Here is an 18,139-nt window from a genome sequence, read left to right on the forward strand (position 1 = left end):
ATAGAAACTGTGGACAAACCCACTTACAACCCATATTTCAGCCCATTGAGTCCCCATGTAGTACCCACATAGAGCTTAAAGCTGGGACCAAGATCTTGGGTATGTTGCCCAGTTGGGGCCCACATAACACCCATTGTAATCCTGCATGGAATCCATGTGGGCAATTGACATTGGGTCATTATGGAACCCGCGGACAATCCCATATAGGGCCCATTTTTCAGCCCATTTACTACCCACACGGGCCCCACATACAAAGGTTGTCTGGGTTCTTCCACCACTGGCTGTCAGCTTCTTATTGATGTATGGAAGCCAGTGTGGTGTTGTACAGTGGAGCCATGATGCTGGCCAGGAAACTTTAACCTACACAAGCACACACCCTGGTGGACAAAAACACACACTTTTCACTACACTAACCCAGCTTGCAGTGCGCCTCCAGCACACCAGAGGGCATAATCAGTATTAATCATATTATTGTACATTTTGTACCAAAAACAATCGAAGAAGAAAAAGGCCCCTCAGCTGAAGGAAAATGGCCGACGTTGAGATGGACATCGCGTCCACAAGAATGAATAATGGCAACGAACACGTGTAAGTCATTTGAATTTAATACAAAACCATCGTGGGAATAAAGTGTACATACATTACCTCATCTTAAACCAACAGAGGAGCTGATGTGTGAGTTTATAGCTGTGGAGGTTAAAACAGAGAAGCAGGTTCACGTTGTTGCTAAAGTACTCACCAACGGCTGGCTAACGTTCTTTAACCAACGGCTGGCTAACGTGCATTGATTCAATTCAATTCAATTCAAACCAACGGCTGGCTAACGTTCATTAATTCAATTCAATTCAAACCAACGGCTGGCTAACGTCTGTTAACCAACGGCTGGCTAACGTTCATTAAGTCAATTCAATTCGTTCTTAGCCAAGTAGCTAATGCTCTTTAGCTCACCTATCTAATGCTATTTAGCTCACCCAGCTTAAGTTTAGCTAAACGCAGAGCTTATATAAGAGTGTACAGAAACAACACTACTGTGTGTTTACTTCCACTATATGTGTACCTGTCAGATCACACCGTTAAATGCTGTTATTTGATCCTGCAACGTAAGTTAGCATAGCTAGAAGCTAACCTAGCATGTAGCTTGCTAAGCTAAGCTAGCTAATGACAGGAAAATCGTCTTGGCGGTCGCGCTCGAGCGGAAGAGCCACAAAGTCCGGTGTCCATGGTGACAGCGTGTTAATGAGACACTAAGACGCAGATTAACTCCACTAAAAGTTGCCTTACTGCATAGTGTTGCTGCAGTTTAGCTTAAAGCTAAATTCAGAACATTATGTAACCATGGTTTATTTAATGTTAACCACTCAGCTAACGTTTAGTGCTTTAACTTTATTATAAACGTGTTAAAATGACAGCAATGCTATATATTTCACTACACACGTGCACAATGAATGCTGGGAGAGGACAGCAAGTTGTCTGTGGTGTTTTCATCATGAAATAAGTTATGTAAAACCACTTTTTATTTTGTTTAAAGAGGTGTTTCTACTGTAAGGAACAAAAATTAGTTTTAAAGGTGCTAAATTTGATATAGTAGAAAACAAGTATGGTCTAAATATTGTATATTTGTGACATCACAAATTATTTTTTTCCCCCCAGGAAGAGCGCCGGGCTGTTAAAGGTCCCATATTGTAAAAAGTGAGATTTTCATGTCTTTTACATTATAAAACAGGTTTAAGTGCTGTATAAATACTGTTAAACTATCAAACTGATCAATGTATGGAGAAATACACACAGCCCGTATTCAGAAATTGTGCATTTGAAACAAGCCGTTAGGATTTCTGTCCATTTGTGATGTCACGAATATACAATATTTATTAGACCATTACACGTTTTTAAACGTAAACATTATAAATGTGTCCCAGTTTATTTCTGGTGGCAGTGTATGTGAACGTCATCAACTGACAGGAAGTACACATGGACCCAAACTGTTGCCAGGCAACGCAATTCCGTCAAAATGCGCTAAAACGGAGCGTTTCAGACAGAGGGTAAATACAGGTATATTCAGGCAGACGGTATGAGGAAATACAGTTTTTTTTTTAACATTAAGGCATGTAAACATGTTCTAGTAGAAACACAAAATACAAGTATGAACCCGAAAACAATGAAATGATGATTAATCATGCTTACTAATTATTAGTGAAGCTATAATTTAACAGTTTATTGTTGCACACACATAACATTTTATATACAATTGAGACACTAATACGCAGATTAACCCCACTAAAAGTCTCCTTACTTGATTTCAAAATACTCCTGCTGGTTTACAAAGCACTAAATGGTTTAGAGTCAAAATATATTTCTGATCTTCTGCTATGTTCTGAACCATCCAGACCTCTCAGGTCATCTGGATCAGGTCTGCTTAGTGTCCGCCAGAGTCAGAACTAAACATGCAGAAGCAGCGTTCAGTTTTATGCACCAAATATTTGGAACAAGCTCCCAGAAACCTGCAGGACCGCTCCAACTCTTATTTCTTTTAAATCAAAGCTTAAAAAGTTCCTGTTTGATGCTGCCTTTTATTAAACCAAATAATGAACTTATACTACACTACTCTTGTGTGTTATTACTCTATTTAAGCTTCCATCCTAGCTTTTATTTTTAGCTTGTTTTTATTTCATTTTGTTTTATACTTTATTTTTTCAAGGTTGTTTTCATATATGCAATTTACAGTTTGTAATTACAATAGTTTAAAAACTAATTTCTAAGTAGATGCGTTTATAGACAAACTCATTAAGTACATTAGAGAAAACAACTTCAACATTCAAAATTTAAATAAAAATTAAGAAAAGAAATAATAATAATGATGATAAAAAGAAAGAATAGAGTTAAAGAAACAAAAAAAAACACACATAACACAAACAAACAATAATAATACAAAAATAAGAGAGTAATAATACATTAAAATAAAGCTGCCTTGCCTTGCCATACTGCATAGTGTCGCTGCAGTTTAGCCTGAAGCTAAATTCAGCACATTACGTAACCATGCTTTATCTAAGCTAATGTTAAACCACTCAGCTAACAGTATGCTTGTAGTGCTTTCTGGGTGTCTGCTTTAAAGGTCCCATATTGTAAAAAGTAAGATTTTCATGTCTTTTATATTATAAAGCAGGTTTAAGTGCTTTATAAATACTGTGAAAGTATCGAAGCGATCAATATACAGAGAAATACACACAGCCCGTATTCAGAAATTGTGCGTTTGAAACAAGCTGTTGGGATATGTGTCCATTTGTGATGTCACAGATATACAACATTTAGACCATTATACAGTTTTAAACGTAAACATACTAAATGTGTCCCAGTTTATTTCCTGTTGCAGTGTATGTGAATAACATCAGCTGACAGGAAGTAAACATGGACCCAAACGGTTGCCAGGCAACGCAATTCCATTGCAATTCCATTGCAATTCCATTGAAATGCACTAAAACGGAGCATTTCAGACAGAGGGTAAATACAGGCATATTCAGACAGACAGACAGACAGTATGAAAAAAATAATGCTGGGAAGCAAAGTGATCACTCGCAATAAAAAACGCCTCTGTGGGCATGTACCATTCTTCCGTTCATGTGAATAAGACCCAGACCGCGGCTGGAGCGAAAGCTGGGAGGCGGAGTTAAAGAAAACGCTACTGCGCCTGCTCTATGGGCCCAATGGATGAGAAAGATCGCCGGATGATAATAGAAATGCTCCCAATCACCTATTAGCACAATACCAAAAGCCATTGGTGCCCTTGGTTGCCAATGGTTACCAGTGTTGGAGGAGAGACAACAATAGAAAGCTTTTGTACCCTCAATGTTTATTAAGGCTACAACTGGGGATTATTGTCATTATCAGTTAATGCACTGATTATTTTCAATTAATCGATTGTTCGTTTGGTATTATTTTTTGTGTAGAAAGAAGCTGCATTTATTGTGGATCGGTTCTGTCATGGCCGATATGGTCTGATCTGGATTCACATCGGACCAGTCAGGGTTTCCTACAAAATTGTCAATTAATCCTATCAATCAATACATTCTGATAAATTGACTGGTCATTTTAGCTCTACTGTGTAAGATTGTGTGCTCAATATTTACGATTGTAACTCTGTCAAACAGGAAGCAGGATCTGGAGAGCCATGAAAAAAGTGGGAATGAGGACAGTGGAGAAATGTCTGAGGAAGAAGAAGAAGAGGAGGAAGAGGTAGGGGTGGACAACAGCAAGACCTAAATATCTTCAGTGGTATGATGCCATGATTCTGATATAAACTCTCTACCTTAAATATTAACTGTAACTTAAGCAGTCTAAATTTTGTTTGTCTCAAACTGTAGTGCTTCATGTCTGCACTCTGATAATATTCTGCCCATTAAACAAGAAATAGTGTCAGTCATATAATATTCTTGCAGTTTTTCACATAGCTGTATTCAACAGCATAACAACACATCTAAGTTCATTTGGAGGGTCTTGTCCGCCTTCCTCATATTCAGTTTTTCTCTGAATGAACTATAATCTCTATGGGACTATGGAGATAGATTTTGGATCAGTTTAACTGTGTTTTATTTTTTCTAAATGACTAAAACAACACCACAAACACATAAGGATAAATCAACATTCAAAACTAGCATACAAGCAGAGACAAAATGCATCAAATAATACCCATGATCATGTTTCATCTTGTCATATTGCAAGATTATAGTTTTGTTCACAACATATCTCTAAATGTAAATATTCTTACACCTGAATGTGGTTTCGTCCCAGGAGGAGGCCGAGACTAATGGCGAGAAGACGGAAGAGGGGGCCAAACATCCACCACACAGCAGCAGCGGGAAACACAAGAGGAAAAAACACAAGCATCGCAGTAAGCACAAAAAACACAAGCATGCCTCCGACGAGGACAAGGACCGCAAACGTAAGCACCGTCACAAACACAGGAAACACAAACGCAAAACGGAGGGCTCCTCCCCCTCTGCTGCCGCCCTCTTTGCCACCTCCGGCCACAGAAAAATCGAGTCCTCTCCCTCCTCTGGAAACCCGAGTCTGGACGACCGGGCACTGCTGGAGGATCTGGAGAAGCAGAGGGCCATGATCAAAGCTGAGCTGGACAGCCAGTTGATGGAGGGAAAGGTCCAGTCAGGCATGGGCCTGATCCTCCAGGGTTATAACTCTGGATCAGAAGAGGATGGAGACGGTCGGATTAGAAATGGAGAGCAGCGTCAAAGGGGCAGCTCAGGGAAACCCATATCTCCCAGAGGGGGGAAAGGTGGGAAATCTAGACGGGACTCAACAGAGGGCGGCAAGTCCAGCTCCAAGCGTCGTAGTCGGAGTAAGTCTGCGGACAGGCTAGGACAGGCCAAGGAGCCTAAGCAGGACAAGGTGACCAAAACCACCAAGGACACAGCGGTTAAAGAGAGAGGCCGCGGCAGGAGCAGGTCGAAAGACAGAAAGCACTCAGACAGCACTGACATGTCCAAGGAGAGAACCATGAAGTCCAACTCCCCCACCAGCTGGAGAGGAGAGCAGAAAGGCGGCCGCGCTGATAAACGTACCTCTCCACAGCGGGACGACAGACCAAACCAGGAGAGAGCAGGCCGGCGGTCCAGATCACCTGGACGAGAACGACCAGGTCGCTCGGATGCCGACAAGGACAAACGGCCGGCCAAGTCCCCGTCCAAGGACGCTTCATCTGGGAAAGAGAACCGCTCCCCTCATAGACGAGGGCCTCCCAGCCCCATGAGGAAACGCAGTGTTTCCCCTCGCCACCGAGACGCCCACCCGGCTATTGCCGCAGAGAGGGCGGCGAAGCAGAGCAACTCTCCATCCAGAATCAGGTCCCCGCCCAGGAGACCCCGCAGCCGCTCACCAGACCCCAGGAGGAGGGACGTTGACAGACAGGACTCACCAATGAGGTTGGCGAATAATGACATCAATTAAGTGTTTTATATAAAAGAAATATACAGCTACTGTTTAGTTTACATGAATGTAGAATGTCCAGTTCAGCCTGTCTGTCCACTTGATGTCTCTACAGGAAGCGTCCCCGGCCAGACATGGGGCAAGGCAGAGATTGGTCAAGAGAGAACAGTCCCAGATTAGGAGCTCGCCGCAGAATGAGCCGCTCACCTCTGAGACGACGGTCCCAATCACCACGACGACGCTCCCGCTCCTCCCCCCGCAGACGGAGCAGGTCTCCTCTGGCACACAGGTGATGACACTGTTTACTCAACTTTCATTCGTCTCTGCTCACAGTAGAGGATATTTCTCTGAGCTATATTTAGTCAGACATTTGTCTTGACTTAAATTCTTTGTTTCTCTCTGCAGCTGGAATCTATAATTAGGTGTCTCGCAGTAGTGTTTTGTCAGGTTGAATGATTTACGAGGTAATAAACTTGACATCTATGCCTCGCAGGTCCGGGGAGAGAGACCGGTACGGTAGGCTTAGACAGTACCGACGCTCTATGTCCCGCGATCGGGACAGGAGAAGAAGACGCAGCAGAGACGAGGACAAATTCAAGGGCAGCCTTTCAGAGGGCATGAAAGTCGAACGGGAATCCTCAGGGGAAGAAGTGTGAGTAAAACAAGATAGTAACCCTTCTGCTTCCCTGCAGGTCATACTGTACATAAGAGGCTACAGGTTGTCTGCAACGGGTCAGACAACCTGTAGCTGATATGCTTCCTCAGAATTCACTCCCATTGGAACTGATAACAGCAAATTGTGCATATCACCTTGTTTGTGTTTTTAGGTTAGAGGACTTTGATGGAGAGGAGGTAGATGAAGAAGCTGTCATTGAACAGCGCCGCCAGCAGCGCCTGGCCATCGTCCAGGTCTGTTTACATCTACGCTGATCCAAACCTGCTGTTTTATTAGTTGGGCTGTCTACCTGGAAACAAATAACACAACTGATGTCCATGTCTTACTATGTTTGAGATGTATCCTTCCTGCCGTCGTACAGAAATACAAGATCGGGACTGACGACAGCAACATGGTGTCGGAGCCCAGCAGCCCTCAGAGCAGCACGCGCAGCCGGTCGCCTTCGCCCGATGACATCCTGGAGCGAGTAGCCGCGGACGTCAAGGAGTACGAACGCGAGAACCTCAACACCTTTGAGGCCAGCATCAAAGCCAAGCACAACCTCATCGCCCAGGAGAAAGACGGTAATGTCTCAGTCAAAGTGATATCACCTGTTGGCGTACAAGGCCAACTGAATGAACAGCACGGTCAGGTGTCAGTTAATGATAATAATAATATCAATAATATCTCTCTGATATGCACAGGAATTGACTTATGTGTAAGTTGGCACACAATCATTGTCCTAAACACTTTTCAGAAGTGGTGCTTCCTCATGTTTCAGATATATTACCAATCAGTGCTTGTTCCTCCACATCTGTAGGCCAGAAGTAGTTTCCAAGAGACAAAAGTAGCTCCATATATGCTATCTGTTGTAGATTGGGGTTAGCTTGACCCAGGTAACTACAGGATATTGCGCTCCATCCTCCTCCAGCCTCGCCCATCACTTAAACCTTTGAAATGTAGCCGTTAGAAAAGAGACGAGGGTCACCGCGTCTACTCTCCTTCATCACTGAAGAGCTCAATCTTCTGTGAACGCGGAGATCAGAACCTGAACCGCTAAAAGCTCCATCAGGGATAGCAATCACTTTGAATCGTCTCTTCTCAGTTTTCTGGAAGCAAAATGGCCATTTTTTACAATGCAGTTCCCCCAATCATGGTCCGTTTAGCAGCAGATGTGGAGGAAGTCCAAATTACAAAGGTGAAAGCTGATTGCCGTGCCTTTTAAATTCATTGAACCGTAAAAGTGCATTAATGTTTGCACTTAAAAACACACCGTGATGACGCAGACTGACCAAAGAATGCCGGTCGATACAAAACTAAAGTGCTTTGTGTGAGAAATGCAGAGTTGTGTGATGCAGCGGTTTTAATGTTGTGTCTTTCTGTCATGTGTTCATTCAGTTGCTGGCTTGTAACCCAAAGCCTGGGTGTGTCTGCCACCTGCAGCATGTTTTGATCTCTGCAGAGTATGTGAATCAAACACGTTCAAGATATTCTGTTTTACAACGTGGTGCGTGAACAGAAAACTCACCCTGTGTTGTTTTTATTGTTGTTTGTTTGTTTCAGGAGCCAACCCAAAGAAGCCTTCAGCCCCCGACATGTTTACGGAGTCAGATGACATGTTCGCTGCCGACTTTGATGTGAGTGTTTTTCTGTCGGGATTCAGGGAAATTAGACGTCAAGTTTTGCAGCTCATCTGAGCGCTACTCTTCTCCTCTGCATCTACGTAATTTTCACTGGTTTGTCAGCAGAGAATAAGACGATAAGAGGAAACACTTAGAAGAGTCTCAACAACTGCAAATAAGCCACTGACCTCATTTTTGTGTGGTTTCTGCAGAGTGCCAGGATGAGAGCAGCAGGTGTAGGGAAGGACTTCAAGGAGAACCCCAACCTCAGGGACAACTGGACCGATGCTGAGGGCTACTACCGTGAGTGCTGCTGCCTCCAGAATCCTTTTAGTTTCTCAGACAGGTGTTGTCTGGAGGCAAGCTTGGGACGTAGACTGTCTGTTAGGGCTGCAAAATTAAATGAAATTTTATCGAAATCGCAACATGACCTACTACAAGGATAAGGAGGAAATTGCAATATTTATTAAAGGCGAAATTTGTGTCAAAATACCATTTTAAATAAAAAAATATATATATTTTTTACCTACGAAAGGGGGGCCCTGCAGAAAATGTTTGTGAACCACTGGCCTAGTGGTTGCAGTGCCTTAATCATATACATATACATGTGCTTGGTTAGTAACAGCCTTTCTGCTACTTTTAATAACAACTTTGTGGTTGTTATTTAGGGGTGAACATCGGGGAGACACTCGACAAGCGCTATGATGTTTACGGCTACACCGGCCAGGGTGTCTTCAGCAACGTGATCAGAGCCAGGGACACCGCCAGGGCCGGCCAGGAGGTGGCAGTCAAGATCATCCGAAACAATGAGCTCATGTGAGTCAGACCTACTTTTTCCACAAATGTCAAGAAATGCAATACTCTCAACAACAACAATCCTGTGGATGTTTGATTGAATTTGAATCAGATTTTTTATTTATTCAACAGGCAGAAGACGGGGCTGAAAGAGTTAGAATTCCTCAAGAAGCTGAATGACGCCGATCCTGATGACAAGTTCCACTGCCTTCGCCTCTTCAGGCACTTCTACCACAAGCAGCATCTCTGTCTGGTGTTTGAGCCTCTCAGGTACTGAAACAGGAAGCTCATTTCTTCTCATCACTCTGGCATTTATGTGATGGCCTCACTTCCTATTGATCTGTTTATATTCTCATCCGTAGTATGAATTTGCGAGAGGTGCTGAAGAAGTACGGTAAAGACGTCGGGCTCCACATCAAGGCCGTGCGCTCCTACAGCCAGCAGCTCTTCTTGGCCCTCAAGCTGCTCAAACGATGCAACATCCTCCACGCTGACATCAAGCCAGACAACATCCTGGTATGCACTCGATCTTCAAGTCAGGTTAATTCAGTTTATAGAATGATGAATAATCTTGTGTTTTGTCCTAAAAGGTGAATGAGTCAAAGACTATTCTGAAATTGTGTGACTTCGGTTCTGCATCCCATGTCGCCGACAATGACATCACACCGTACCTGGTCAGCAGATTCTACAGAGCTCCAGAAATCAGTGAGTTTGTATAAATCACTCTTCTCACCATTTATCATTTCAAACTGGACCTTGCTCACTATTCCTTTCTGTCTCAGTCATTGGAAAGCCGTACGACTACGGGATCGACATGTGGTCTGTTGGCTGCACTTTATATGAGCTTTACACTGGCAAAATCCTGTTTCCTGGATCTTCCAACAATCACATGATCAAACTCGCCATGGACCTCAAGGGCAAGATGCCCAACAAGGTAAGATTGCATCATACGAGTTGAGTTGCTTCAGTTATTGTCTCCCTTACCTGGATGAAGTGAGTCGTGCTGCTGTTCCATGCAGTGCTCGAGAAGTTTTATGGCTGATGCAACGTGGTGGTTTTCTTTCCTCAGATGATCCGTAAAGGCTTGTTCAAAGACCAGCACTTCGATCAGAATCTGAACTTCTTGTACATTGAAGTCGACAAAGTGACAGAAAGGGTAAGGTGTTCCTTCTTCCCTCTACAGGAGATTTTTACCTGATGAAAATGACTTTTAATACAGTGGAAACCGCTTATAGTGATCACGTCTGTCTGGGTCAAATTGATCACTATAAGCAGATGATTATTACAACTTTATTTTTGTTGTTGTGCATCATTTCTAATTGATATTTGTGTATTTATTACATGAATACAAATTAGTGAAATGGATAACAATCAAATTGTTAGTCCAATGCAGTTTTTAAAAAAATTTCACTATGTTGTCATGTATGAAAAGACCCCAAAATGAACAATGTAAGTGCACTACTTGATTACTATAAGTGATTTATTTAAACAGCATTTGTATAGGGATGATTCTGTCCCAAACCTTTTGATCACTATAAGCGGTTTCCACTGTAACATGCTATTTTATTGGCCGTTCACATCTTACAATCAGTATTTGACACGTACTGAAAATGTGCAGTCGTTGACGTCTCCTCTCGTTTCTCCGACCATCAGGAGAAGGTGACGGTGATGAGCACCATCAACCCCACCAAAGACCTGCTGACGGACATGATCGGAGGCCAGCGACTGCCCGAGGACCAGAGGAAGAAAGTGATGCAGCTGAAGGACCTGCTGGATGGCACCCTGATGCTGGACCCAGCCAAACGCATCAGCATCAACCAGGCCCTGCAGCACCCTTTCATCCAGGAGAAGATCTGACACACCTGAACGCCCGACACACGCACTCCCAGAGCGGACAAAGAAGCGACCACTAAACCAGCTCTGACAGGGAACTGACTCTGCAGCGAAAGCAGCCGACCCACACACAGGATTCTTCCTCGACTTTTTTGTTTATGGATTCATACTTGTGTTTTACTGTAAATAGATCATTGAAACGGTAGCCATGCATTGAGGATTTTTGCGATTCACCATTGTAAACTTCCCCTCATACCCGGCAATGCAGTTATGGACTTTTTCTTTTTTTATTTAACTGGCATTGGAGTGACAGATGTTTAAAAGAAAAACTATAATTCCTCCTGTAAATACTGCGTGTCTATTGCATTAACAATCTCAAAGCAGCAGACAGTTGAGTTTCGTCGTAGTTGCAGATGACTAAATACATCGGTTCTTTCTTTAAACCACAATTGTCATTGTGGGGCGATGCATGCTTTTGAATGTGCACCCTTTGTGCTCTAGATTTCTGTGGTGCAGGCCTGTGTAAATGCTCTGTATGTCCATCAGTGTCCCACATGTGACGGCAACCCCCCCCCTCTCTCCTAACCAAGACCTCGAGGTCTGAGCTGAAGGAATAGATGCATATTATGTACTCCTTTTTTTTTTTTTTTTCAAAGCAGGTAGTCATTGTTTTCTGTTGCTGGACATTTCCATGTTTTTTACCTCCCTCTCCCTCCAGCACTCTGGCTCGGTCCCGGCTCTTAAAGGCTCTCACACTCAAGTGCCTCCCGTATGAGCCTAGTGTGTTAAAACACCCGACAATGCGGGCCTGTTGAAGCCACACCTGTGACCCTCCTCTCCCATTGTTGTATATAGTCCATAGTTACCGTCGATACATGTGTGATTAATTATTTTTTTTCCCCCTGTTAAGTGGTAAAAAAAACAATTTGTGATTTCAATAAAGAATAGTTGTGGAAACACTGCTGAAAGAGCACCTTCAGTATAAGACAACTTTTTAGTAATAAAATGTTTCCTATTGTATACCGAGCCCACTTTCTTCATTTAATCCCCAACATGATGAATGTCCTATTTATCAAGCGCTGGAGTTAAAAGTGTCGGATAGGAAGCGTACAGATTTCACAACTGGATGCTCAAAAATGGGCTTTTTTTGATCCCGCTAAGTGCAGTCTGAAGATGGCATCGAAAGTAAGAATCTTGTATCCAGTTGGTACAATTTACAGCTCTCTATTCCATCTTATCTCCGCAGAGGAAAGTCGTAACGGTGCCCTTCATTTCCATCACATGATTGCACTTGTGTTGAGCTTCTAAAAAGCATAATGGGAGACTCGCTTAGAAAAGATTCCCATTTTACTCCTGTCTGGAAAGTTAGAGGAATGATGCAAGAGCTCTCTGCTAAAAGGACTTCTGACATGAGCTGATGGGCTGTCGGCCTGTAAATACATGTGAGCTACAGAGGTATAACCACTGGTACGGTATATAACACCTACTGGCTTTAATCTCAATATAGAGAGACTCATAGAGAAGGCTTTTAATGTGAATATGTAACCAAACTACTCTATAATCGTGCTTTCAAATTCAGTTGTAATTTCTTGTGATGATCAGAAGAGGGCATCAGACACACTACACATTCTCCATGAATGAAGTTAGTATTTATTTTTAATGACAGTATATTCCCAAACAAAAATCTAAACTGTTTGGTACAGTTGAGTGTCATAACATAGTTTGATTTATATTAATATAAGGGTTAGTGTGTGCACAATTACTGAAGCAGTTATTCTGTTAATCCTCTATCTTGGGTCGTTCAGTCGATTAAAGTATTTATTCACGATTATTCTCATGATTAATTGTGATTAATCGCAAATTAATTGCACATTTTTTATCTGTTCAAAATGTACCTTAAAGGGAGATTTATCAAGTATTTAATACTCTTATCAACATGGGAGTGGACAAATATGCTGCTTTATGCAAATGTATGTATATATTTATTATTGGAAATCAATTAACACGAAACAATGACAAATATTGTCCAGAAACCCTCACAGGTACTGCATTTAGCATAAAAAATATGCTCAATCAACAGGCAACAACAGCTGTCAGTGTGTCAGTGTGCTGACTTGACTATGACTTGCCCCAAACTGCATGTGATTATCATAAAGTGGGCATGTCTGTAAAGGGGAGACTCGTTGGTACCCATAGAACCCATTTCCACTCACATATCTTGAGGTCAGCTCGTAGCTAGTATGACATGGTTGGTACCAATGGATTCCTTCGATTTGTCTTGTTTCATATGGTACTAGTATCTTCACTCTAGCTTTAAAACTGAGCCCACTACAAACTAAAGTTGTGTTAATGCGTTAAAGAAATTAGTGGCGTTAAAATGAATTTGCTTCTGACAGCCCTCCTATGTGTATGAACCAGTATATGAAGAAGAAAAGAGACTTAAAATATAATCTTTTTAATTTCTTTTCTTGTTTTTATTAAAACCATACAAACATTTGTAGTCAGTTATAAAAGAGCAAAGTGGCTCTTGTGGCGGTGGCGTGGCAGTGCTGGGCACTCGGCGCTCCGCTCTGAGCCAGATGTGTCTGGCCTCGACCCAGGGCCTGGGAATCCCTGCTTTCAAAGTCAATTCTTTATTGGCCCCAGGATACTCCCCATTTCCTCTGCTAAACCTACAGAAAGAGTATTGTATTTACACATTATATATAAAAGAGCACAATAAATGTGAAAACTTAAAAAAAAAATCAAAAAAAAAAATCAAAGAAAAGTAGAATGCATTTCGCAAATCTTAACTTTTCTGATAGTCAGACTTTTCTTATATAAATGTTCTGTCATTTTATCTTTTTTTTCTCAGGTCTCTCAAAACACTTTACATGTTTATTTTAAATTTTTCTCATAATTCACAATGGAAGATTGGCAGTGATCTTTCTCTTTACGTATAAGGCACATACCTCAATGTAATTTCCTTCTTTCAAAGGAAATGATTTCTACTTCTTTGAAGAAAAAAAAAAAAAAAACACCATCAATGCACAGCTACAAAAATGACAAAACGTACCAGTAAAACAAAAAATTGTACCTCATTGCTTTGAATAAACTACTCGATAATCTGTGTTCAGTCACATCGGACTGCAAGGCAATACAAACACTGTTGACAAAGTCACTGCAATACTCGATGGCAGTACACATTCTGAATTTAAGAGCTTTGGAGGAAACAATACAGATGATTTCCTATAAATCAAAACACGTCACTTTACAGCATTTATCATCGTGAGAGGGGGAGTTCATGTGCTGCGGACCGCAAAAACATGAAGTACTCATATCTATTTATGTAAGCATACATAAAGCACCAAATGGGACCTTTGATCATCGAGGAGAAAATGTCCTTTTTCCATATCGGCTCCGAACAACCGTGCAATCCAACGTCAATAATCAGATTACCACAAACAGAATATAAAAACACTGTTATATACAGACTTGTGAGTACCTTACCGGACTAACTAAATCAAGATATCAAGGAGACGACTATCTACGGTGCCTTGTGTTCCATACCATACAAACACCACTTGGTAAAACTTGGTTGAAGCACTGAAACATTTACAGATTCACAAAAGTAACAAAACAAAAATGACAACAAATGTAAATACACCACTTATTCAAAACCTATGATATATAAAGTTATCATCGGGGCCTGTTAAATTCGTGACCCAACCTGCTGTAACCAGAATGGATTTGTACCTGTAGATACTTGGCACATGGGCTAGTCTATGTACTCATATTAACTCAACCTTGAATACATGCATTTTTACCAACAGTGTGTACAGCAAAAAAAACAAAAAAAAACAGTGACAATACACAGAATACTGTTTTAAAGAAGTGAACGTGTTGCTCACCGTCACATAGAAATACAAAGAGAAGAGCTTCCAAAAATAGCCTACATTCCAGAAAAGGAATATAACTATTTATCTATACATAATTTTGACACATCCCGTCTCTGTGTGGGATGATATTTTTTTACAAAATAAATGGCAACAGCCTGTTCCACAACACTTTAAGTACATAATAAAGTTCTCATAATTGCCACTTTGGTCTTAATCTTCACATACACCAGAGTTTTTCTCTTCCTTTTTTTCCATTTTGTTCCTAAGGGAGGAGAAAGCAGAGAGAGGGAGAGCAGCTACTGCATGATAGCCAGGAACTTGCTCTCCTCGGCCAGCGTGGTGAGGAGAGAGCTCATGTCGCCGATCGCCATGTTGTTGAGGCCGGGCGCCACGCTGTGGAAGGTGGCGGACGCTCGAGGGGTGGTCAGGCGTGATGAGGTCCTGGACAGACCCTGGAAGATGGAGGGACTCAACACCCCTGAGACCAGGCTACCCTGGTCGTAGCCATCCTCCAGCATGACACCAAAGTCCAGGCTTACGCCCTCGTCTAATATACCAGGCACGTTGCCGTCCACGGTGCTGGTCACCTGGTCTGTACCGGGGGAGGGAAGGGCCGCGGAGGTCCCGCCGACACCGCCGACGCTTTGTCCCTCGGCCATGGAGCTCAGCAAGCACTGGTCCTCCAGGACGGGGAACGAGGAGGCCTTGTGATCCGCTGGCTCGTAGGAGAGGCAGTCACCAAAGTCCTGCTCTAAGTAGTCTGGGGCCTCCAGTTTCAGCCCAGATACCTGATGCGCGAGGGAACAGTGGTCCCCACTTCTCTGCAGTTGTTGCTGCTGGTTGAGACCAGCCTGGATTTCCCCAGAGTTCTCAGGATTGAGATACTGCTGGGTCCTGACCGAGTTCCTGTAACCGTTGGGCGGGCGGGGGACGTGGACCTGCCGGTTGTGATGATGAAGAGCAGTTCCCTGGGAGAGGCTGGGGAGGTTGTCCAGAGAAGCCCTGCTAAGGATGTTCCCGATCTGGCAAGAGGTGTTGTGGTTTTGTTGGAAGTGGCTCTGTTTCTGAGGTCCATTGGAGGCCGGCTGTTTGAAGCCCTGCGGAAGAGGCCCGTCGACGATCTGCGAGAAGTTCCTCCCGAAGGTGTTTGCGGAGTTGTGACCTCTCATCTCCATGCAGGAGTTCGGCGGCGACGACGTCTCTAGCTTCACCCCGGGGTTGACGCAGTAAGCACTCGGAGACTGATTAGCCTGGGCACAGCTGTTCTGGAAGTCAAGGGGCGCTTGCTGCTGAACCACCATGTTTCCAAACCGGCCAAAAGGCGCTCCGTGTTCTGCTCCCGACCACCTTCCACACTGGCGGTTTGGCTCCCTCTGAGGGGACCTGTCAGCACTACCGGAGCTCACTTCGTTCCACTGGATGGGGAGCTTGCTGGGGCTCGTCTGCTCTGCTATCTGGAGACTGTGGGACCCGGGGAAGGCCATGTTCAACCCTGAAGTCTGTTCGATCTCCTCCATAGATGGCTGGGAGGTGTCCCTTTGGCTAGCAGCTATTTGGTCCTCAATGTGCACGTAGGAGCCAGCATCCGCCTGAACCTGGGAGTGGAGATACTGCACCAGGTCGTCCGGGAGCATGTCCTCATCGCCGAGCAACATGCCCGCCTCGTCCTCCATGGCCAGGGCTTCTAAGGCGGCGTGTTCTGCGATGCTGGGAGTGTACGGCGAGTGCTGCAGGCCTCTCTGCAGGTTGCCCTCTGAGCGCGTGTAGTTCTGTAGGCTGAAGCTGCGAGTTTCAGGTGTAGACTGATGAGACAGAGGTGGGAGAGGGTGGAGGTTGTTAAGGCTGTTGAAGCGTTGCACTGGGGGCAGGCTGCAAATGTCACGAGGCTGCGTCCGCACCGGGTCGCTGGCCCTCCGGTTCCCGTTCAGCGGCCCCTCGCCAGGATAGAGCACCCTCCTCCTGTAACCTGCGTGTCCCGTATACCCGTTGGTGTACCCGTTGGTGCCGTCACCGCAGCAATGTGGCCTGACGAGAGGCGGCAAAGAGTTGTTGCTGCCACCGTCGTCCATCATGGCCATGCGAGTCTTCAAGCTCATGCGCTCCATGTTGGGGAGAGGCGTGGGAGGCGGGCCGCCAGTCGCTGCTGCATACTTGGCTTTCAGGTGGTAGTGCTGCGCCGGGGTTAAAGTGAGCATCCCCCGGGACCCCCCGTGACCTACTCCCATACCTACGCCTCCCACGCCTCCAAAGCCCCCACCCGAGAGCATCCCTCCACCCCCTCCTCCCGTCCCACCTCCGTACTGGCTCGCCTCGCTGGACCGGCGGGAGGCGTCAGTGGAGATGGGGTCGTAAGAGTCAGTGGAGCTGAGGTTGTGGAGGCGGCGGTGGTGGGCGGCCGCCATCGTGCCCTCGCTCTGGGAAGCCTGGCTGGAGCGCCGGCTGGAGAAGCAGGGCGAGATGCCCGAGGAGCGCCGACTGCTGCTCAGGTAGGCCGAACTGGTGGCGCTGCCGCTGCTGTCACGCCGGTCTCGGAGCAAATTGAGCACCGTTAGCTCTGTGCTGCCCAGCTCAGCATGAGCAGGTGGCTGAGGAGCAGACACCCCCCACTGCCTGCCCAGACAGGATCCTGGGGAGAAGCACAGACAGAGGAAAAGGAATGAATAAAGTTTGGTGAAAAGGAGATTACAGGAGGATGAGAGAGAGAGAAAAAGCCAAATAAGTGTAAGTGTGGAGAGATCCCTGAAACAGATGTTACCAATGACAAGAGGCAGCGTTTGGCCATGAAACACTGTTACATGCTATTTTCTCTGATATGATATACGGCTTGATATGGTTCTGATACCATTTTCTAGCGGAACAATACATTTTAAGCATTTGTTTTGCCTGAATGCTTCAGCCAAGATGGGCAAGATGGAATTCAGGATAATTCATTTCTCAAAGCGTGATTTGAACACACATCTGTGGTGATGTGTAAGCTCTATGTACAGGTGTTTTTTAATATACATAGACTGTATATAAGTGGACGTAGTCACCGTAACGTCACCCTTTGGTTTGTTGCCTGCCGTTTTGAAGCCTCAAGGTCGGCATTTTAGCCGTTGCCATGTTGTTTTTTTGCAACCAGAGGTGACACGAGAGGATGGAGCTAAATACAACCGAACTCTGAATAAGATGTTTTCAGGCTAAATGGGACCATAATTTACTAAATGAACATCATGCTGTATTGAAGAAGACTTGAAACTAGCGATTGAGACCATAAACTCATGTTTACAATGTTTACTGAGGTAATAAATCAAGAGAGAAGTAGGCTCATATTCTCATAGACTTCTATACAATCAGACTTCTTTTTGCAAACAGAGGAGTCGCCCCCTGCTGGCTGTTTGAAAGAATGCAAGTTTAAGGCACTTCAAATTTTGCTTCACTTG

At 44.2% G+C, this 18,139-nt stretch overlaps 2 protein-coding genes across 3 annotated transcripts in view; one reads left to right on the top strand and one right to left on the bottom strand.

Moving 5' to 3' along the window:
• Positions 1–439: 439 nt before the first annotated feature.
• Positions 440–11,859, top strand: prpf4bb (pre-mRNA processing factor 4Bb). The gene is made up of 16 exons (XM_037757079.1): positions 440–588; positions 4,143–4,227; positions 4,783–5,930; positions 6,050–6,223; positions 6,428–6,586; positions 6,762–6,843; positions 6,972–7,173; positions 8,153–8,226; positions 8,424–8,514; positions 8,880–9,027; positions 9,139–9,276; positions 9,369–9,522; positions 9,597–9,711; positions 9,789–9,940; positions 10,076–10,162; positions 10,660–11,859. The coding sequence occupies exons 1-16, from the start codon at positions 530–532 to the stop codon at positions 10,861–10,863; spliced, it is 3,072 nt and encodes a 1,023-aa protein (XP_037613007.1). The 5' UTR covers positions 440–529; the 3' UTR covers positions 10,864–11,859.
• A 1,345-nt stretch (positions 11,860–13,204) lies between these two features.
• The window catches only part of gli3 (GLI family zinc finger 3), a 104,251-nt gene continuing 99,316 nt past the window's right edge, over positions 13,205–18,139 (bottom strand). Inside the window, exon 16 of one of the 2 annotated variants that reach the window (XM_037757251.1) lies at positions 13,205–17,343. In XM_037757251.1, the coding sequence (XP_037613179.1) occupies positions 15,014–17,343 (2,330 nt within the window). In that variant the 3' untranslated portion in view covers positions 13,205–15,013. The remainder of the gene's footprint in view (positions 17,344–18,139) is intronic. The other variant, XM_037757252.1, reaches the window with a different exon arrangement.

Source organism: Sebastes umbrosus, chromosome 21 (genome assembly GCF_015220745.1).
Source record: "Sebastes umbrosus isolate fSebUmb1 chromosome 21, fSebUmb1.pri, whole genome shotgun sequence".
NCBI lineage: Eukaryota > Metazoa > Chordata > Actinopteri > Perciformes > Sebastidae > Sebastes > Sebastes umbrosus.